Source organism: Dermacentor silvarum, chromosome 2, assembly GCF_013339745.2.
Source record: "Dermacentor silvarum isolate Dsil-2018 chromosome 2, BIME_Dsil_1.4, whole genome shotgun sequence".
Classification (NCBI taxonomy): Eukaryota; Metazoa; Arthropoda; class Arachnida; order Ixodida; family Ixodidae; genus Dermacentor; species Dermacentor silvarum.
In genome coordinates, this window is record NC_051155.1 from 102,094,889 (window position 1) to 102,117,344 (window position 22,456).

Here is a 22,456-nt window from a genome sequence, read left to right on the forward strand (position 1 = left end):
ACCCACTTCGACAGTTCTAATTTTATGGCTTGCATTGCCATTCTATATATCACCGACGTTACTGTAACTGGCCTGTACGAGCTCGTCTTATCCTTATCTCCTTTGCCTTTGTAGATAAGATTCATCTTGCTTTCACGCCATCCAACGGGAATATTCTTTGTTCTAATCACTTGCTCTATGGCATTAGTCAGCAGTGCCTTGCTTTTTGGACCGAGGTTTTTGATTAGCTGTATTGGGATTTCATCGGGTCCTGCTGCCGTGTTGTTAGGGACATTTTCTGCTGCCTTTTTCCAATAAAAGCTTTCTATGCTGAATTTTGATCTCTCAGGCCTCTCTGTTGTTGCTGGATCTGTTGTCTGAACTAGGCTTTTTCTCGTACCGAAGTAATGCCTGATAACGTCTGTGATGTACCGCAGCGCATCATCGCCTTCATAGATGTTACCGTCTTCATCCCTTATAGCCGTTTGCGAGTTTCTAGTTGGAGCTCCGAGTGCTTTTATATGGTTCCAGAATCTTTTTGGGGCGCCTTTGTCTCTTTTGTGAATGTTATGCACCCAACGTTCACTTGCGCATTTAATTTTCTCTTGCACGAGCTCACTCGCAACCCTTTTTTTTTCTCGGTACGTATTCCATCTAAGGAGCACCTCTTCTTCTTGTAATCCCAACTTTTTGGCTTCTCGATGAACCCTAGATGCCTCTTTACGCTCTTCTATAGCTTGTTTAATTTCCTTGTTCCACCACTTACGTGGTTTCCTCTTTCCAATCCAACAATTGTATTGCCGTGTCCGCCTTATTTCATGCTGCATAACCTCCACCAGTTCCTTATATTCCCAGACTGCTGTAGGAAAAGCCTCAATTTTCTTCTCTATGTTGTTTGCGATCTCTGTTATTTGCTCGTCATTCATTTTTAAAAACTCTGAGGCTATTGGTTCATGTTCTGCGCTGGTATCTCTCCCAAACTTTAATGCTAAACGTCTATGATCGCTTCCCAGGCTATTTTTTCCATTTTCGTCTATTATCATTTGGTCCAGTTGTTCGTAGACCATTTCTGAGACTAAGGCGTAGTCGATACATGACTGCCTGTTTCCGCATTGCCACGTTACCTGTCCATGACACTTATTCTCCCTGTTAACTACTATAAGGTTCTGTTCATCACACAAATCCAGCACTAGAGAGCCGTTGTAATCAGTATATCCGTCTAAATCGTCCATGTGCGCGTTCATATCTCCCACTAATATCACCTGGCCCGAGTTACTGAACTCATTAATATCGCTTCTAATGCAATCGACCAATTCCTTATTTTTTTCCCTGCTATCACTACCTGTCCACAGGTAAGCTACTCCCAGCCACGTCTTTTTACCTTGCCATGTACCACTAATCCATAAATGCTCTTTACATGTCTCGTTTACCCTTCGCCACTTCAGACCTCGCCTAATTAGTACGCCTACGCCTCCGCCTTTCCTTGACCCGGTCATTCTGTTGCACCCTTCCCATACAAAGTTGTCAATAACAGGCGGCTGCTCCAAATCTCGTAGATGCGTTTCGGTCAAGGCGTACACACTAATCGCTTCATCATTCAGTTGCGTTTGAATTTCCAGCCATTTTTCCTGCTTACGACCACCCTGCATGTTAATGTAGCAAATTTTACCTTCTCTATTCTTATCCTTTCTGCGTCTTTTCCTGACTCCTGGTCGCCTAATTCTGCCATTTACTGGTGTTTCGCTATGTTCAATACTTAATCCTGCTTCCTGATTGCCTGGAGCCCGCCTAAAAAAGCTACAGCTCGTGCCGCGAATCGATTTCCGACCGGTGTTGCTACACTTTCACTAAAATGTATCCCGTCACGCACAAAAGCGCCTTCGCGGCCTGCTCGGTGCACTTCACGGTTGATGTCAATGACCGTAAAATTCATTGCTTTAGCTAGAGTCCAAATTTCCCTGTTTACTGCAAGAACTGCCCTTTCAATTTTATAACCCTGCCTTTCAACCTCTGGCACCGTGCACACCGCGATTTGTACTTCTTTTGAAACATTCCGCAGGTCGGTGACCCCTTTGGCTATTTGCTTTGTGATTCCTGCTCCTCGTCCGTTCAGTACGTCAATCACTCCGCCCATTATCACCACTAGGTGTCTCTCCTCCATTGTGTCCCACATGCGTTCCTTGGCCTTCGCGATCACCTCTCTAATCGGCTTTCCCGGAAGCGCGCTAACCTGGACTCGTTCGTCTGCCCCTACCCTCTCTGCTATCGCCGGTTCTACTTTACGCATGTTGGAATCCCCAACAAAGACAACTCGACGCTTTCCTTCCCCCTCACCGCCGAAAGCTGCCCCCGAAGTCACAATGCCCTCCCCTCCTTTCTTATTCTTGCCCTTGGCTTTGTTTTCTTCCCCGGCCGCGTCAGTGGTATCCCCTTCGTGATTATCAGTGACGTTTCCGCCACTGCTTCCCGGCGTGGCGGGTTCGGCTGTCTCTGCACTCGCATCGGAGCCAGCTCCGTTCGCGGTGCTCGCCTCGATGCGTTCATCATTGCTTTGCAGAATGGTGGCGCTCAGCTGGATTTCTGCGTTAGCTAGCTTTTCTTCTGCCTTCTTCCTCTGCTTCTGCTCGATTTGAAGTTCCTTTTCTAGCTTTCCAACCCGCTTAGCTAACTTATCCTTGTCTTGCTCTAGGCGGTCTAGCCGCGACCCTAGCACACACATCCTACAGATAAAATCTGCGCCATTCGCTTCGCGTGCTGATTTAAACCGCGTTTCTTCCAGCGCGTAGGAACGCTCGCACTCAGAACAACGCACGCGTGGGTTCCCCCTAGTACCAACCATCATCTCGTACTAACAAGGCGTAGATGTGGAAAAGAAAAAAAAAAAAATTTCTTTACCTACTTTTATCTAAGCGAGAAGACCAAGAAAGTGAGAAAGCATTAAAATAATTTATAAAGATTGTTTGGCTAAGCTAACCCTCCTAAAAAAACCAAAAAGTGAAATATAAAATAACAAAACTTATCTTTTTGGCACGCTGCTCCTGCTGCGCTGAAATGGCACCTCGACTCGACACGTCCGCTCCCGTCGGCTTCACTCGTGAGAGTTGTAGCGCCACCTGTGCTACAAAATTAAACTTATTTCATATATGTTTTGATACAAGAGGTGTTGGTAATGAGGTGTTGGTGGCGACGTGCTCACCTGCAAGTGCCCAGATATTGAATTAATGCGAATGACATTTCTCAACTATCTAGTTTTTTGGCACATGCCGGTTCATTGGCCTGTTGCAGAGGAGGCGCTGCCTGCTGTAGCGTTGAATGTAGTCCGTCCGCGGCCTGATTACGTACATGTTACGTAGAAGGTGCTACAGAAGGTGATTAGACGGGCGGATTAATACCAATTTTATTCTTCATGGCCTTTTGTCGGCGCGGATTCGCGGTCTCACAGCACGTGCTGCAGCTTCCGTGCTGCCGCGTTCTATTATTCATTTTTGCGTCTGGCGTCATCCTGCACGCAAGTTTCCGTCATCGCGTCTGCGTCTACCTTCACTCAAGTGTCCAGAATTTCTTTTCCTGGAGAGATTTCGTTGTCACCAGGTCTGTTTGATCTTGAACGGGCCTATCGTACCTTGCTGGTAACAGCCATTGCCCACAAGGCCTACAACTGACTAGCGTAGCATCGCGACCGTCGTTTCGCCAGGGAACGCTGTATCCCCTGCTATGGACGCCGCTTCGAAGAATACAGATTACGATTGGATCGAGGACGAATACGCTCATCCACCTTCGCAGCAGACTTCAGAACCCAGGCGTTACGGCGAAGGAGGCGACCTCGGCGCATCGTCTGGTCGGGGCCGTGGCCGGGCTAACTATGAGCGACCCAATGCGTCGCGCACAGACGCTGAAGTGATCGCAGTGCCCGTCAAAGATGTTGCCAGGATAATTGGCAGAGGCGGTTCCAGGATTCGCGAGCTTCAGGATTCCAGTGGAGCACGCATCTGGGTCAAGAGAGACGACGCAGATAATTACTTCGATACCAAGATCGAACTTTCAGGCTCCGAAGAGGCGCGTCGCAAGGCCCGCGAGCTCATCGACGCGATCGTCCATCCGCCAGAAGAACCAGCGTGCTCCAGCAAAAGCGAAGAACCGCCGCCTTTGCTCGACTGGGACAAGCTGCTTGCCAGGAGCGACGAAGAGGCGAAGAAGCGCTGGGCCTCTCTCGCACCAATAATTAAAAATTTTTACGTTGAAGATCCTGAAGTTGCGTCCGTGACTGCAGAGGAGGCAGCGGCCTTCCGGGCATCCAACAACAATATAGTTGTCAAGTACTTGGGCCCAGAACAACAGCCGCCACCAGACGTAGCAACTAACCCCGTGACGACGTTCGAGCAGGCGTTTTCAAACTATCCGCAAATCTTGGACGAAATCTACAAAAACAAGTTCGCAAAACCGTCTCCAATACAAAGCCAGGCCTGGCCAATACTGCTTCAAGGTCAAGACCTCATCGGAATCGCACAGACAGGTACAGGGAAGACTCTGGCATTCCTGCTACCAGCCTTGATTCACATTGACAGTCAGCCTGTTCCGAGGGAGGAGAGGAAAGGTCCTTCGTGTCTGATTCTCGCACCGACGCGCGAGCTTGCCCAGCAGATTGAGCGAGAAGCAAATAAATATCACTACCGAGGGATAAAGTGCGTATGCATCTACGGCGGTGGCAGTCGGCGAGAGCAGATACAGACCGTCAACCTTGGCGTGGAAATCGTCATCGCAACACCCGGCCGCCTCAACGACCTGGTCATGAACAGGATCATCGACCTTAACTTTGTCACTTTCTTGGTCCTGGACGAGGCAGACCGCATGCTGGACATGGGCTTTGAGATCCAGATCCGGAAGGTGATGCTGGACATAAGGCCTGACCGGCAGACGGTCATGACAAGTGCCACCTGGCCAGAGGGTGTGCGTCGCCTTTCCCAGCAGTACATGACAAACCCATTCCAAGTGTTTGTCGGCTCCTTGGACCTCGCTGCAGTGCACACAGTGACACAGAAGATCATCCTGTGCGACGAAGAGGAAAAGAGGGAGCAGCTTCTGGCTTTCTTCAGCTCCATGCAGCCAGAAGACAAAGTGATCGTATTTGTCGACAGGAAGGCCATGGTGGACCACCTGACAAGCGACTTTGTCCTGGCCGGCATCAACTGCGATTCCATCCATGGATCCAGAGAGCAGTGCGACCGTGAGCGAGCACTCGAAGATCTACGGGATGGCAGAGTGCGCATCTTGATTGCCACCGATGTTGCTGCACGAGGGTTAGACATCAAAGATGTGACGCACATCTACAACTATGACTTCCCTCACAACGTGGAAGAGTATGTCCATCGCGTGGGTCGCACAGGTCGAGCTGGGCGTACAGGCACAGCCATCACACTCATAACTCGCGGCAACTGGAGGCAGGCTCGCGAGCTGATCAGCATCTTGGAGGAAGCCAGCCAAGAAGTCCCCACTGAGCTCTATGCGATGGCTGACCGCTTTGATGCTTGGAAGGAACGCCGTGCCGAGGAGGAGCGTAGCTTTGGCATCGACCGCGGTGGCCGAGGTAGTGGTTTCCGGCGGGGAGGAGGCGGTGGCAGCAATCGCAACCGTTGGTGAGAGGACAGTAGCCGTGATATGCTGTTATGGTTTGACTAGCGTTCATGTGTTGTTAAGCTTTATATTGTTTATTGCGATGAAATCCTTTTATGACTAATTGACGAGCAAATAAACCGGTGATACACCCTACATGTTGCATCTTTGCTTAGGCTGTGCACATAGCAGAGAGAGCACTTTTCCCTCCACCCTCTGGACATGTGCAACACAGCCTGCCGGCATTCACACTTCTGGGTGCCACTTTGCATGTTTCTTCTGCTTTCTTAGTGCATTCAGGTTCTGGATGCATGGAAGAGAAATGAAAAAAAAAAAAAAGCTGCGTTAACCGAAGGTAAGGGCTGTTCACAAGGCAATGTTGGGTAAAAATTAAGGCACCTTGCGAAGCATGCTTGGCGAATTTATGCCGAGGTGCTGCAAGCCACAAGTACGGCAGGCATCCATCGCATTCAATTCGTCTGGCAACGAAATGGTGCAGGCTAGTGCGACAAAACTGCCTTGATGATAAGGCTTACCGCAAACACTACACAAGGAGATGGGACAAGGCATCTTGTCCTGTCACTTTCTTGTGTTATGTTTGCCCTAAGCTTTATTATGAATTGGCACCAACCAGCCTGTAAATGAATACATTCTGCACTACTAAAGGTGTATTTTTGCTTTCAGTTCCACTACAAAATCTGTCGAATTGGGAGAAAGTAGTTTTTCCATTTTTTTCAAACAAGTAGCTATTGCTCCCATTGACGTGCTTTGAACAATGTGACTAAATGCATTTCGTTACTGCCTTAAGCAATTATTGCCTGTTACCTGTTTCCTTCATTAAAGATGCACGTGCTGTACCTTTACTGTGCATGCGCTGTTGCAAATATGACCATCCGGGAAAAAGCAATCAACAGTTGCACTTATGTTTGTGAAGTGCGGTCTATTTTTTGCATATTGATCACTGTCGCACAGGCATGTACGAGCATGCTTGAGTCGATCAAATCACGGATCAAAGGCCATTAAATGCATGCCATGTTCAAGCACTCTAGTTTGTTCTAGCTGGCGTCTGTTTCGTGCTTTAGTTCAACTCTGGGAAAGTTCAATGCTTACTTCATGGAGAATCAAAAATGCCTGTTTAACATGGCTACAAGATTGTGCTCCGAACGAAATGGGAGGGACTTCCCCTCAAGTGGAAGCAATTTAAAAACCCTCCCGAGGTCCTTGCGACTGTGGGGCTCATAAAATTATGGTAACTGTGTATTGTCTACGGTTCTTACGGGTGGCCTTTTGTGTGCACCTCATGGCTTGTAATAAGTTGATGCAGTTTTTGCCATACATCTGCAGCACATGTTAAGCGCTCCTGAGTTGTGCAATTTTCCCGAGTTAAGTTTCAAGACTGGTTATCACAAGAGCAGCTGTCTACAAATGTTGCAGCTGTGTAAACCTTGATGGACATGTGGTATATTGTGCACCACATTAGAGCACACATATTGTAGTGGGAACTGGCGGTGCTACTCCGAATTCTTCAGTGAGCTTTTCACGCTCAGTTGTAGAGAGCTTGTGCTTTCTTTAACTGTTAAACACCTGCTATAATCCCATACGTATAAGGTTGACATTGTGTGTGAATAAAAAATAGTGCCAGAAACCACCAACAATGACTTTTAAAGTCTTCGATAGCTTTGGAACCTCCACTACTACTAGTATGTTGGCTGAACATACTAGCAGTTTTGAAGGCTCCAAAGCTATAGTTGCGGAGGTATCTGTTGCAGATGATGGGGTGTTGTAGCTTTAATATAGTTGGGGCTACGTACTTCTTGTGAACAGCACAAAGAGCAATGCAACGAAAAATGTGAAGCATAACGTTAAGAGAGTGGTTTGGATCGGACAGCAAACGGGAATAACCAATATTCTAATTGAAATTAAGAGAAAGAAATGGAGGTGGGCAGGCCATGTAATGTGTAGGGTAGATAACCAATGGACTATTAGAGTTACAGAATAGGTGCCAAGAGAAGGCAAGTGCAGTCGAGGATGGCAGAAAACTAGGTAGGGTGATGAAATTAGGAAACATGCAGGTAGAAATTGGAATGTAGCGCAAGACAGGAGTAATTAGGGATCTCAGGGGGAGGTCTTCGTCCTGCAGTGGACCAAAAAAATAGGCCGATGTTGATGACTTCCTGTGGTCACCTTGGAACATCTGTTACGGAGGATTGGCCAAGAATGTCTAGATACCAAAATCCCATTGCAGTGCCGCAGGTTGTCTATTCTGGCACATACCCAAGCGCACAAGCTACTCTCGGGGGGACTGGTTATGGTGCCACCGTTTATTGTTTGAGATCGCCCATCCAAAGCAGCCGAAGTAGGTAAATAAAGCTGTTTCTTTACTTCTAAAAAGGTGGGCAGCACAATCGCTGCTTGTAGCTTAGTTACTCAGCACTTCTGTCACGCTTCCATGGATGGTGCCAGGTTTTTCATAAGAGAGAGAGACACAAAAGACTTCTGTGTCTGCATAATGTTCTGAGAAACTCCTGGTTGTGATGATCGAGAAACTAAGAGGAGACACTGAGTGGGGCAGGTTTACAGGCAACCATCTGCAAGCATATGAATTTCTTTTTGCAAGTCTTACTTTACTGAAATGTCTCTGTACCTTTTTATGCCTTGCGAAAGCGAGAAGGTGTGTTCACAGATGGAACTTCGTCTTTTTCCTCATAGGTACAGTCAGCAGTGCTTGTGAAATGCAAAATGAAATATGTTGACATATCTGGCATATAACATAATAATTAACAAAAACATTTTTACATTGAACAGTAGTTCTGAGCTAGGAAATAGGTCAGATGTGTTTTTTTAAGCATTGGTTCGATAAACATGATGGTTCAGGCATTGCATAACAGCACACAAAATAGGATGTCTTTAGAACAAAAGAAAACTGAGCAAGTTCATGTGGATTCATGGTATGCAAAGTCGGGCACGCTCTGTACAGACAAAAGAATCACCAGGAGGCCAACCACATGCCTGTTATCAAGTAAACGTTTACACACATGCGGATAGAAAGGAAGACGCATACTTCTTGTGGTCATATTTTTTGCACCTTCCTTTCCATGCGAGGATATCCTACGTGGCATAGAACTGATGAAATAATGATTTGAAGCTGAGGATTCTATTGTCAAGAACGTTCCTGAATAAAATTCCTGCATTCTCATTTGCATTATTTTAGGTTGGGGAAGAGAAAACATAAGCATCTTATTTACAGCAGCAAATTAAGCAAAGTATGACTTGTTCTTACTTTCTCTTTGCCCTTGGGCAAATGCGAAACAGTCGCATATGGAAGCTGGGATGATTTATCTGTTCAGATAAAACAGAAATCTCTATCAAGGAGAATGGAAACAGGCTAGGACGGAACATCACATGACAATCTCGCAGCCATGGTCACAAAAATATATAAAGGAAAGGCTCATGGGTAGTAAGCCCTCACCATGTGACAGGTAAGTACCAGTTTCTCGCTACCAAGTATGCAGAGAGTACGCGAGAGAGCAGAGCATAGCATTATATAGTGGCAAGGGTGAATTGTGACTAGGGCATCATCACACAGAAAGTGGATTTTCAAGGCAGTGAGCGCACGCGACTGTTCAGACCACATGGTTTAGACCGAACGGGTTGTGTTGTCTGGCTGCCCACGCTGCAAGGGAGGCAGAGCATTTTGCAATTTTACAGACGTGACAACAAAATGCTATAAATTAGGTGCTGTGCACTTACCAGTCAGACCCAAATCCTGCGCCATCTTGTTCCATAGCTCTTTCTTATAGTCGGCTTCCTTGTACCTTGGGTTACATTCGTTGTACAGGACCGGGCACTGCTTCATTATGTCCAGCAGCAATTCCACAGAGAACACAGCCAGTTCAGACATGGTGTACGCCATTTGCATTCTATATGTTGGACATTTACATTCGTTCACCAGCGCTTACGCCGTCTTGGGTTTCGATTGGCTGAGGCCAAGGCAGCCAACTTTTCGCGGATCTGCCTGTCAGCTTGCCTGCTCCGCCTTCGGTGTGAATGCGCCTCAAGACCTTCCAGCAACCAGACAATGTCTTGAAAGGTCCCTCAACTACGGAGGACCTACTTCCCAAGAGTCGACATGCACATAGGGCCTGAAGAGAAGGCAAGGTATGGCATCAGAGGCGGTTGGCTTGTAGTGGCTAGCTGCCTGATGTCATTCTCCCTCATAGTTCTTTTTTACAGTGAAGATGTTTATGGCTATGGTTCCGTGCATTCCTGCTCTTCGTGTGCAAAAATGCGGGCCAATCCTAGCGATACTGGAGAAGAGGTCCAAGCACAATGGCACATATCACTGTGGACTCTGGATGGTGGGCTTTAGGACCTGTAACGCGCCCTTGAAGTACCGTTGTCACACCTGGCACCCACAGAGGTCCCAGGCATAAGGGTAAGAACACGGGTTTTTAGAAAAATATTTCTTACATTTTTTTCCAAAAAGAACTATGATGGGATCTTAGCAACGGCCGACCTACGTCGGTCATGTCTACTTTTGCACCGCCCTCTCTTTGTCGACGTTCCAAGCGCTTGTGTATCTAGTTTCCTTTCCTTCCATTCTCCTGTGGTGGCGGGGCCGTCGGAAGGTCACGCGTGTCTAGTTTCCTCCGGCTCCTCGAGGTGGCGATCCCGTCGTCCACTCGAATGTATATAAAAAAACCAGAAAGACAAGTTGCCGTTCTCCATTTTGAATTTCACTTTTCTTCTGTCGTCGTAATGGGGAGGCCACGTATAGTCCACACTCCTGAGGAGCGACGCTCCTACAAAGAGCGACGTCCCATGTGCGCTTGATGTTTTGTACACGATCTCCATTGGTGGTGTTTGCCGCCCGCCGGCGCGGAGTGCATTTTCGTCTCTGCTCCTGCCGTCGCTCTTCGTAGACACATTGCTCCTCGAGAGTGCGGCCTATACAAGAATATGATGGAAATAATATAATAATTATATGAAATGTGTGCGTACCTTTCGTTACGATGACCACCAATCAAGGCAATAAATGTGTTCGTACCTTTGTTTAAAATTCTTTGTCGAGTGCTAAACAGGTTCACTGGTGATTCACCTTCACAGAGTGGAATGGCTCATGATTTTTTTCCTTACTCCTTGACTGTCAAACTTTGTCAGAATACTTGGTGCAGTAACGCATGCACAACTAAATACAGTGACTCAGCAATTAAGCGCATGGATGACACATGTATTGGATGCTGGTGATGTTGATGCTTTTCTGTTGGGCTCATCTTGTGCATCGTAGCGTAGTACTTGAATAAAAGCTGTGACTGGATTTGATGCACGTGAACTCCAGCACACTGTTTCTTTGCTTCACAGGCATTTTCTTTCCACTGCTCATACTTTTTGCAAGGTTTATGAGGTAAATGTGGATCAACTGAGAAAAAAGAAAGTGCCAGGAGTGAGAAAAAACTTTGTATTGCGGAGGCATTCTAACTGGACGTGCCTTGCATGTTCTGCTTGGACATGGATGGCGCTCCAGATAGCATGTGTCTGCTGCTACATACTACCTGCAAACTTTTTAAGATTGTGGAGAAGCCTTTAACAGTGATTCCGGTGGCACTGGAGATATTGAAGTGTTTTACAGAAGTCTTGTTTTATTGCGATAGCAATTATATGGACACTCCAAAGCGGATTTCTGCCGTCGGCGTCGCCATGAGGTTCCGCATTATGTCATCGATGTAGAAATCGTCGCCGCGCTCCGGATGCTGTATGTGCGAGCGAAAGGGCGCGAGGGACGCGAAGTTGGAGCGCCACATATACATTATTCTTCCGGCAAAACTACTGGCACGATTTAGCCAATTTCACGGTGGCCAAGATGTCAATGTTACCGTGAGCGCGTTCTGCGCTGTGCTCCCTGAAGGGCTGCAGAATTAAGTGTCTCTTTCTTGCTTTACAATTACCATATATAGAGAACAAACACGACTTCTTCCGTTGCGCGAAAGGCCTTGGGGGGACGGGAGGGGAGGCAACATTTAGCTGCGGCACCAAATGCATAGTATTTATATAAAGCCGCCCCCAGAGGCACCGGCAACAATCACCAACGCCTCGCGTGTTCGGGGCAAAGGCGGGCAAAACGCCGACAGTGTTGACAACAGTTCTGCGCGTTGCTGGTGCTGCTGCATGTCCAAGTTTATACAGCTTATAAAACTACTATCCTTACTCAGTATAGCTCTCTACTAATTTAATATTACAATTGATGTTTCTCCTTTCGGGTGAAACTCCGACAAATTTTTTTGTTTTTATATCTCACAAGATTTACACACAGGATTTTCTAAAGGCACATTGCAGCTTGGAGCTGCCATTTGCAGTGATTCAGTTTAATGTATGAAGGAGTGACGGAAGTATGGTCACATATTTTTTGACAATTCTGTAAAGCTTCTGCTACGAAGTTGTGAAACCATGAAAGTGACTGTTTATTGGTGACTGAACAGAAGTCTGGTGTTTGCATTGACATTTACACAAATGGAGCTCTTGAGAACATTCCTTTATTAGTGTGATCTATTGTTTGTTTGCGTCATGTAAAACTTATAGAATGTGGCCATGTTGACCATGCAGTGTGGGCATTTAATAACCGGGAATGTTAATTCGGCTTTTTAATATAGGTATTGCAGTGAAAAAACTTTGGAGAGACATTTGCTACCCCTCGTGGTTCCTTTTCAAGCTGCAGTGGTTATAATCATATCACTAAAAGCTTACAGTAAGCTGGCAGTCCTAGCTGGGAACAAGCACTTTTCTTCTGTAAAGTGGACTCGGTGCAGTGGGTGAGATTTGAGGATCACTGATGCATATTTTGTACCCTCACTTTCTTTACATGTGTCCACTGTCAAGGAAAACATATTTGTGACATACAAGCAAACGCAACTTCTCCGTTCTGTCACACATGCAATGCTTCTACTACTACATGGGAAAAAAGAATTGGCCACTATGATTCATTGGAAGATACTATTTGTAATAAAATGTGTCTGTACGGCCCTCAGTTCAAATTTTGGGCTACTATGTGCACTTGGAAACCAATGAAGTGTATTCTTCAAGAGCCGATTACTCTGTATGGGCCAAAGCTTTCCACCCCATGTTCTGTTTTAGAGCGATAGGTTTTGAGGCCTTTCTCTGAATCACATTAGTCATTTCAATTTTTCAACAGAGCTGAAATCTGCAACAGGCTTTTAAAAATTCCTTCCTCCTTTGGGTTGATCTTAGGTCTCGGTAATGACATCTCGGTGTGATAGTCTTCTACACTGCACAGTTTAGGTAATATGTTCAATAAGTACTCAACACTGAGTAGAAGCACCAGATATACATTATTCTTCCGGCAAAACCGCTGGCTCGATTTAGCCAATTTCGCGGTGGCCAAGACGCCAATGTTACCGTGAGCAACAGAGCATTGAGAGAACATTGAGAGTTCCTTGGCTGTTGCTATTACGTCAGTGACAGTGGCCGTTGTCAAGACATTGTCAGCTTTTCCCTCACCATGGTGTTCAGAAAAACATAACTCTACCTCCTCTACTGCCACTTAGATATGAACCCGTGTCCCTTTGGCAATGTGCAGTTTGGGCGCTACCGAGCTAAACTGCTTGCTGATCTCCACTCAAATTTCTCATGGTGGTACCATTTTGGAAGGGGTTTAGTTAATACCATGTTTTCAAACATTTTTTACCTCCCAGTTTAGTCCACTATAAATCTGAAGTGGTGTTGACTGAGGTGACGCCATTCAAAAGATGTTTATTTAACCGCAACAGAATGCTAGCGCCATATTTTACGGCTACGCTGAGCAGCATGTTTTCGCAGTAGCCATGACTGGCTTACGACAGATCACGCCGCTGTTCCATTGCAGTGGAATAAACATGTTCCGAGCTGCATCGCCGTAGATGACACACATTTAGCACTTATTGTGGGCAACACAGGTAAGTAATGCCTGGAAACATGGTATTAACATGCATATATGCTACCTCTGTACAAAGGATGAACATTGAGCAACGAGAATTTAAGCAAGAAGAATTGCGCACACCTCGTGCCCCGATTTTTACAACACTCAGTAGGTGCCCTAAATACTGCATTGTCATGCAGCTTTGACACTTGCTAAATTGCATTGGGTCTTGTGAACCACGCATACCGTGAGAGTGGTTTGCCTGTGCCTGTATTTTAGACGCCGTAGCAGGCAACAGTGTAGACAACAACGTCGACATTGTGAAGAGCTGCCGGAATCACTGAAGTCTGATTGTATGTTTTTCTTGTACTTTGTGCATTTCTCTAGAAGTCGTAACTGAGCAGTGCCCCTAGTACAAGAAAAACCAGAGGTACCTCATCACTGACGATACAGTAGTGCTATCTGGTGGTGGATAATGATAGTACCACTGTTCCGGTACTGTGGCCTCTGCAATTGGGTGGCGTGCTTTTGGGTCACTCCAGACAATCTCGAGGTCATGATGACACGAAATCTCACCTTCAGAAGTTGTTTCACCAGAGGGTCTGGATGTTGCGATAGCACTTATGATAAGACATTCTGCTCTGGACACAGGTTTGTTCGATTGCATGCAGATGATGCTAGACACTTTCTTCAAGCCATAGGTCTCACTTTGGCAAGATGTGTCATGACAAGCACATCCTGCCAGACATTCGCAAGATGTGCATGTAGGTGTAACATTGCAGCTGTAAACTCACTGCTTCAATGGTGGGAGTGCAAGTTTACGCCAAGTTTGTGTTGCATCTTGTGGTAGTTAGTGTAATATGACGTGACAGAAAAAATTGTGTGAGGAAGGTTGCGTTACTGTTAATAATCTTCAGAGCAGAGCAGCATGCATTGTCTCACAGATTGGATACACAAGATTTCAGCTTATTATGAGGTTCGCATGCAAAGTTTGTTATTCACTTGTGAAGGAGATGGGAGGCATTCGATTCAACCTAATTATGGGCGAAGCATGGCACGGATCATTTTGCATAGGTACTGTGCCACAGCTTTGAATGCAGTAGGAATGATGAAGCATTGAAGCGGAATGCTCTGAGAGCGTGGCAGTGACAGCATTTGATTGCCAGTCACTCTGTTCATAGAAGGTGCATTCAAAAACTTTGTGGGGAAAGAATCACGTGGACATGCTGCTTAATACAACACACATGGCTCACCTCTCTTAAATTATGCTGAAGGGCCCATTTAACCGGTGCAGAATTTAAAAAGGAGGCATTGGTGCCTTTGGGAAGGAGACGCACCAAGCTAGCACTTCCATGGCACTCAGACCTGGAAAATTACGAGTGGAATCAGAGGTACTTTGAAGCGCTTTGCAAGTAGGGTGTGAAATATTTGTGGTATTTATAGTACATTGCATAATCAAACTTCCAGCAGAAAATTCTCATTGGATAAATGGTTATAACCCAGAATACATGTTTCATTGTACCTTACTTCTGCAACGCAACCTGCAGCTCACCAGCCGATGCTGTCCCTTTGAATGCTTATGTGCAGCTATTCTCGGTGAAATAAGCCAAAGTTGGGCCTTTATATCAATGGACAGAAACCGAATAAGTACACACGGTCATAACGTGATGCGAGCAGCAGGCAGTTAAAGAAGTAATTCTGGGAGCTTGAAGTAACTGTTGTATTGCCAAAGTGAGTACCTGGCAGAACAGCGAGAACATGAGGGCTTTGCAGAAACCTGAAAAACAGCAGACCGTGTGTTTATGTATCTAGGGAAGTTGTTAAACATGGAAGAAGAGACACTAAACTGCCAGATTACTGATCGAAATGCACTGATGAGTACGTTAATATGTGCACGTTACAGGCACCCCAGTTATTGTGTAGTTGTTTGTTAGAAAGCATCCCTAGGTAATACAATTGCCTTGGTACATTAAACTCAAGAATTTAATTTGATTTTGACACCATTATCTCTGCTGTTTCTGTTTTGGTTGAATTACCACATGGCCAGCTCCTGCTCATTCCAATTCCAAATTTCCATTCAATAGCTTGTCTGTGAGCTTCAGTGTACGAGCTTTTCCAGAGATAATGACTGTCACGAAAGAGCGCGTAATCAAAGTGCACGCGGTGTGTCACGCAAGCCAGCGAAAGAAACACACCGGGCCCGCGGCACCGTCAACAGCGGGGAAGAGCGCATACGCCTCTAACAGACGACGCGACCAACGGCGTCTAGACGTTTAGAAGAGAGAGCGCAGGCGCCGAGGCTCTTACGTGGCACGTCTAGAGAGAAAGACATTACTACAGCGTGAGCGTGCGCCAACAGGATCAGTCAGCATGCCCCCTTGACGACGCTCCAGCAGCGGCGGTCAAAGATGCAAGAACTGACTAGAAGATTCTCAGGCTTTGGCCATGCTACAGGATCACGACTCCAAACGAAGGTTCGAGAAAGACCGTCGAAGGCTACAAAAACGGCGTGCGAGAATCAGAGGAGTTCAGGCCACTCAGGTAAAGAGATGTAACGTGAAGACAGACCGTCTGCGGAAGAAGGGGACACCCCGGCAAGCTAGTCGACGAGTGCATCGAGCGTCTGCATTTCCGGAAGAAGTTGCTTCTTCGAGATTTGTCCCGAGCTACGCCGAGATCGTTCGACTCCAAGGCCAGCACGGTGAATGCAATTGAACACTTAGTGTTCCTATTCATTTTGTACTTCACGTGTTGGACTCTTAGTGCTTGTCGTTAATTATTTCCTGTGTTTTGTGAATACCCATCTGAATTGTGTAGTGCCTAGCATAAGTGTGCAAGTATGTGTGTAACTGTCTTGTGTGAAGAATATATTTTGCGTTTTGACAACTCTGGGCTCTGACTCAGTCTCTGGACAGCAACGGGTGTTTGCTGGCACACCAGAGGGCCCATTCTTAATTGTCCTTGCTTTCGTGGGATTATTTTCGGAAGCTGATAAGTCGGCTTTGGAATTTGGTCCGTCGTCTGCACCTTGTTCACGGGGTCTGTGACATTGCAATATCCTTTAATTTCAAGCAGAAACAAGGAGCTTTGCGATTTATATCTTGTACCATCATCCCCTGCTATGCATACAATTTGCTCAGATTCAGCGATGCTTTGAGTGAAAGCTCTACCTTTCTAGCTAGGGTAAGTACATGGTAATGACACCTGTGAAATTTGGCAAGAAGGTCCACAGCAAAGATGCACTTGGCGACTGTTGATGTCATGCATTGAAAGTTTTTCAGTGCACAATTATGTGTAAGCAGTCGACTGGGGAGCAGAGGTGCAGCCTTGCAATGGTGGAGGCTGCTAGCATTGTACTTGAAAAAGGGTACACATCTCAGTACAACCTGGAATGGAGCAGTGGCAACGGGCCTGTCTAAGCAGCACAGCGCTCAGTGCAAGCTGAAGCTGCACGAGCACATTTACCACTTGGTGTAGCTTTTGTATCGCAATGAGAGTTTTGGTAGCGTAGAAAATAACTCAGCTCCAGCAAACAGAGGAAAACATATGCTACATGTAAAAATGCCAGAGACCTTCATCAGTACAAGTTGTAACGTGATAATTTATTTACAGAAAAAGTGACGAGGCTTGCTGTAGCTTGATATTCTGCACAGCGGAAAGAAGAGGTTAAATGGCAAGGAGGGAGGGTGGAGGAGAAAGAAAAAAATACACTTATGTAAAACGACACGATTCTGCTAGTCCCACATCATGCAGCTGTATGATAACATGACTTGTCTGCCTCGCCAGTTATACGGTCAGGGCATGTGCTCACAGCCTTGATGCAGTGGTTGCACTACAGGATGGCGAGTGGACAAGATTGTGAGTAGAGTCTGGCTTCCCGATTTAACAATAAGGGCCCAGTTAATGAGCCTTAACTGTGCAAGTGGCTCTGCCGTTTTGTGGAGGAAAACAGGTCAACTTTCGAAAGTTATTTTTGAACCTTGTGTTTGTGTAGAAGCTGCACCCTTGGCTTTTAAACAATATCTTTGAAAGTAAATGATATTAATGTGCAGCTATTATGCTAGTCTGTATGGTACCTCCAGCATTGCACTTTGCAGTTTTGGCAAGTTGGTAATGTATGACTTTGTTATTGGTAGCCCATGGGTCTGTATTTATCCTATTATCCTGCTCGTTCTATTTTTAGTGCACTACATGTGCCAAATCCAGCAACAAGTAAGCTTGGAAGGAAGAGATGCAAACACAAATCAGTCTGAAATATCGTTTATAAAAAAATAAAAGCAAACCAGAACTTCTATGACTGAAGTTATTTAGCTATAAAACAATGAAGCACGGAATGTCTTGTCATTTTGGCAATAACACGAGCCTTGGCAAGTACCGACTGGCCCAAAGCAAGATTTTGTAGCCACGAAACTGCCATCCTTGCATAAAAGTAATGGTGTGTGCTTGAGATATTGGGAATGGAGCACCAACACACTTGGATAAAGACGATACAGATTGACGAAGTTTATGATATGATCAACAAAAGCAGATGAATGTGTTGTTATTTTGTAGTTTGATTGGAAAAAATGCTATTTCTTAAAAGCACATGAAGCATTGCATTAGTAAACAACAGCTTTAAGCAGCACGCCACGAGGTACAACACAAAAACCACAAGACAGATTAGCAACCAAATGTTTAATTTCCGGGAGCGATATATAAAGCCATGCGAAAAGAATACACATGAAAAAGAAAGAAAAGCAGTCATCATGACAGATATTCTATTTCGTTGGTCGATAGCCTCGATAGCCTTGACAGAGTGACGGTGAACTGACGCATATGTGTCACAGCGTGTATATATCGTGAATGCGTCAAAGGTCTCGTGTGTGCGCTGTTTGTGGCCTCCAAAACGAGAAGTGTGGCGTGCCGGTGACTGTGAACACCGAAAATTGTTCCTTCGCTTGCCACACACCCTGTAACCCAAGTTGGCGAGACGTTAATTGAAGAGCGGCATTCAAGCGCAGCTTGCTGAAGCGTTGGCGTGAAAGGCGTTGATTGAAAAGCAGAATGTACCCAGTGCATTTGTGGCGCAGCCTGCTAAAGCGTCGAGTTGCTGTTCTTGAGGAACCCACGTGACCTGGGTTCGATTCCACCAGGCATTGTAGTCACCTTTTTGTCATTTTAGAGCAGCACATTCCCAGTGGCAGATACCTCGTTACCCAAGTTGGCATCAAAGAGGTTCATTGGGTACTAGCACAGACCGAGTGGCACATAAGCTGTAGTCCAAGTCGACGTGAAAGTGTTTCTTGGAACTGTGGTGCCTACCCACATCTCACATCTACAGCGACCCACGTCGGCGTGAAAGAGGTTCTTTGAAAAGCAGCATGTATGCACACATTGGCACACACTCGGTGGCCCAGGTTGGGCCGTTGGCTGGTTCCGAACCCAGTTACTTCAGCACAGCAGCCCAGTGCGCTACCGATTCGACCACTGACTACCCAGAAGATCAGGTAAGTGAGAAAATCATTAGAAACAAACAAAGATAGATTGTCCCCGGAAAGTGCGTCAAGTACCCAAAGAATGCGAACGTTTTAAGACTTTATTTTTATGAGGCGCCGAGAACTTTATGGGGTTTTCAATTTCAATGCATCTTCTCAACTGTCACGGCCATTCTAGCGCATCTCCTTTCTTTGCCTCATTTACACGTGTGGGTATTGGCGTCATCTTCACTCTTTCACAATATGTTGGCTGCTGTTCCTGCGGTGTGCATATAGATGTCCTAATTTGCAAAGATAACCGCGATTGTGCCACCTATGCACTAGTACAAGGAGTATGAAAATAAATAAATAACTAAATTTCTTCTCCTTCCAAGTTTCCTCCTTTCGAGGTGCTTCTTCCAGCTTCACTTAAAAATGCAGATAATCTATTCTTGTATACACCTACGCGGCTACGTATGCAATGTACACCGTATCTGCCTATGCATACACTGTGCATACACATCTCTACACATATCGCTACAGGTCCTTCCACGTGCTCAAAGTTTGCATTTCTTAAGTTTGACGTGCACGCTTACTTTTATAATGTTAATCTTGGCATTTATCTGACAAAGTATTTGTTCTGTTTATTTTTTTAGTAAATCTATTCTTGTATACATAATATACACATATGCAATGTACAAAAATGCCGTGGGCCTAACAGAAACATCCAACACTCCTAGATACTTCATTCTCTGGAATTTCGCTGCCAGTATCGCCGACATCATGCCAGATGCTGCCTGAAGCAATTAGTTTTCAACTGTCAACACATGATGATGTTTTTTCCATGGGCATGTGTAATCCAATGACTGCAGTGTTGGCAAAAGACCACTCCCATGGCATTACACACATGCTAAAGAAAGCGTGGTGGTCAAGGTTTTATAAGGAAGTTTAAGGAAACAGTGGAAATGTTCAGGGGGGAGACTGCTATGAACCACTGTGGGAAGTGTGTGCCACACGAGGCCTGCTGGTCCAGGGAAAACCTGTGAATGCGTTTCGTCAGGGTGCAAGTTTTTCCATAAGTAGGTTTAGCTTTGTAGGTGTGCGCTGCGAAGTTTAAGTATGTAGAGCGGCCCAGAAACCTTTTGCTGAATATACTAGTAAGACAACGCTGTCGCTATGTACTAGAGGTTCTTGTGAACATGTGAGCCAAATATTATTGCAGTGCATGCAGCAGAGAATTTACAAGGTTCTGTAGAAAACAGCAAAAAATCGCTCGCTATCGTTTGTGATGTCATCATGCAACATCATTGCAAGCAGCAGGACCCACCAACAACTTTTGGTTGACTTTGCGATTGCGAGAACATTGTCAGCAACACATCTCTGCTAATTTTGAGTTAAATAAATGAAACGTATATATATATATATATATATATACAATCTCAAAAAGGCAGAAAAATAATTTCATCTTTGCACTGCCAATCAATGCAAGACGGTTGTGAGAGGCTGCATCTTGCACATGGTCTCCGAGATAGCCGCAGCATGCTGTGTGGTGTAGTCTACTACAGCAAGCAGATAGCCACGATGAGTCCTTTTGCGTCCGAGACACTCAAATTTCGGGAGGGGCTTTGCCCTTTGGCTGCTCCCCTGCATAGCTTTCCAGCACGCTAGTGGAGACGAAAACGGAGAAAGCCACATATCAGTGCGATAGCTCCACTTATGCTTGACAGATTCGAAATTTTTTTTGGGAGGTTCATGAGAGGACATCATCTAATAGCTAGGCCATTCTACAATTAGTTAGAAAAGTGTTTCAGCATCTCATTAAATGTTATTTTATTTTGTATGTAACCTCCTTCACCTGCTTGTAAAGCTTTGCTCGCGAACCCTTCTGTGAGGTCAATTTGCTTCAGGACTCACTGGTCCACTCTGTCATACGCTGCAGCTATGCGACGAGCAGTCCATGCGTGCCAGTCCAGGTCTGCCAAGGGCCTCAACCTGGCCGACTCTCAGGACGCACTTCACAATCAAATGTGCAAGTGAGGTGCCACCCAGAAGAAGTTCAGCAATGCTGTTCGTACGTTTCGGTGTTACCACCACTTGTGCAAGGTGTGCGGCCGCTGCCCACCCAAGTTCTGCTGCAAGCATCTTTGCTAGAACAAGTGTCGTCCAAGCCGCTCCTTCATTGTTGCTTGGGGGACGACATGAGTAGATGACTTGCCACAGGACCAAGAACAAAAAGAAAAAAGAAATTGTTAATGATCATGGTGGCACCAATGTACAGAACCATATTCTCTGGAAAGCAGTGGTTCCTTGTGATTCTGCAGATGGTAGCCACCACTGGCCTGTGTAACAGACGGATGAATATCTCGAATGTAGCAGCTGTTGCTGTTGATTCGCAATGCACCATGCTTGAGTGTACGTGGCCACGGCCTTAGCAGATGTTTAACAGCTATGCACCAGAGGCCTCATGGATTGGTTTTGAAGCTAGCTGGGGCCTCCCGTTGGGCATCAATGTGGGGGGAACCTGGGTCCAAGCCCTGGAGAACTGGTCCGTGGCCAATACTCAACTTCTACCTTCGTTTTTGGCTGCAATGTTTCCTCTGCTTCTCTGCCCACCACCTGATTGAGCATCAGTTGCCGCAAAGTTTATAGTTAGAAACTAATTTCAGGCACACAGGGCAAGTGCCGTGTAGCACAAAGGGTCTCCCTAATTTATTTCACGCATGCAAACACAGCCGTAGTGGTCACAATATATTTACTATTTATTTTGCAGATCAGCTGGACAAGTTTTACGCTCACGCGGAGAACTCTTAATCTGATAAGTGTTTTGGGACATTATACTCAAGATTCTTTCAAAGTCGGTTTCTGTACCATCTGGGTGGGAGTAAGTCTGGGCCCTCGTTTATTGATAAAACATGTGACATGTTCCTTAATGCTTATGGCTGAATGTATCTAATCACTTCGAAGCACTATCTTTCCATCACCACCTGAAACCAGCACATACCAAGCTCTGAATTGCTTGGTTTGCAGCTGATGGTGTCTGCTTCTGTGGGCACTAAGGTAACAGTATATCAACCATAATATCTTACTTTCTATTTACGTTAAAAAGACACTAAAGAGAAACTCTAAATCTGTCTAGACTGACTAAAGTGTTCTTTCAGAACTCTATTTCTGTTAATTTCACGGAGCATACTATGCTGGGAAAATGAAGGTAAAAGTGTCATTTTTCTAATTTTGTGCTGTAAGTAACCCCTGTGCTGGTATGTCCGTTTGGCATAACAGATATCAAAGAATTTTTTTCTTATTTGTGTCATTGTGGCCGAGTAAAATTTTTTGACACTTGCTTAGTTCAGGCTCTTTGATAACGCAGTGTAGCCCGTCTGTATCGATAAAAAATTAACTAGGCCCGTGCTGATGCTTTAAAAATTTGTGACATCACAGCAGGGTGATTCAACAACTTCAAGGCAGCGTCAGCGCGAGTCAAAGTTTTGTTTCTTGCTCTTCTTCA

At 45.6% G+C, this 22,456-nt stretch overlaps 2 protein-coding genes across 2 annotated transcripts in view; both read left to right on the plus strand.

The window, feature by feature from the left end:
* The first annotated feature begins 3,468 nt into the window (after positions 1-3,468).
* LOC119441650 (probable ATP-dependent RNA helicase DDX43) overlaps positions 3,469-22,456 on the plus strand; it is a 211,266-nt gene continuing 192,278 nt past the window's right edge. Inside the window, exon 1 of the mRNA XM_037706251.2 lies at positions 3,469-3,570. The gene's annotated coding sequence lies outside the window, so the exon portion shown is untranslated. The remainder of the gene's footprint in view (positions 3,571-22,456) is intronic.
* LOC119440251 (probable ATP-dependent RNA helicase DDX43) lies at positions 3,679-5,740 on the plus strand. The gene has a single exon (XM_037705177.2). The coding sequence runs from the start codon at positions 3,694-3,696 to the stop codon at positions 5,614-5,616; it is 1,923 nt and encodes a 640-aa protein (XP_037561105.2). The 5' UTR covers positions 3,679-3,693; the 3' UTR covers positions 5,617-5,740.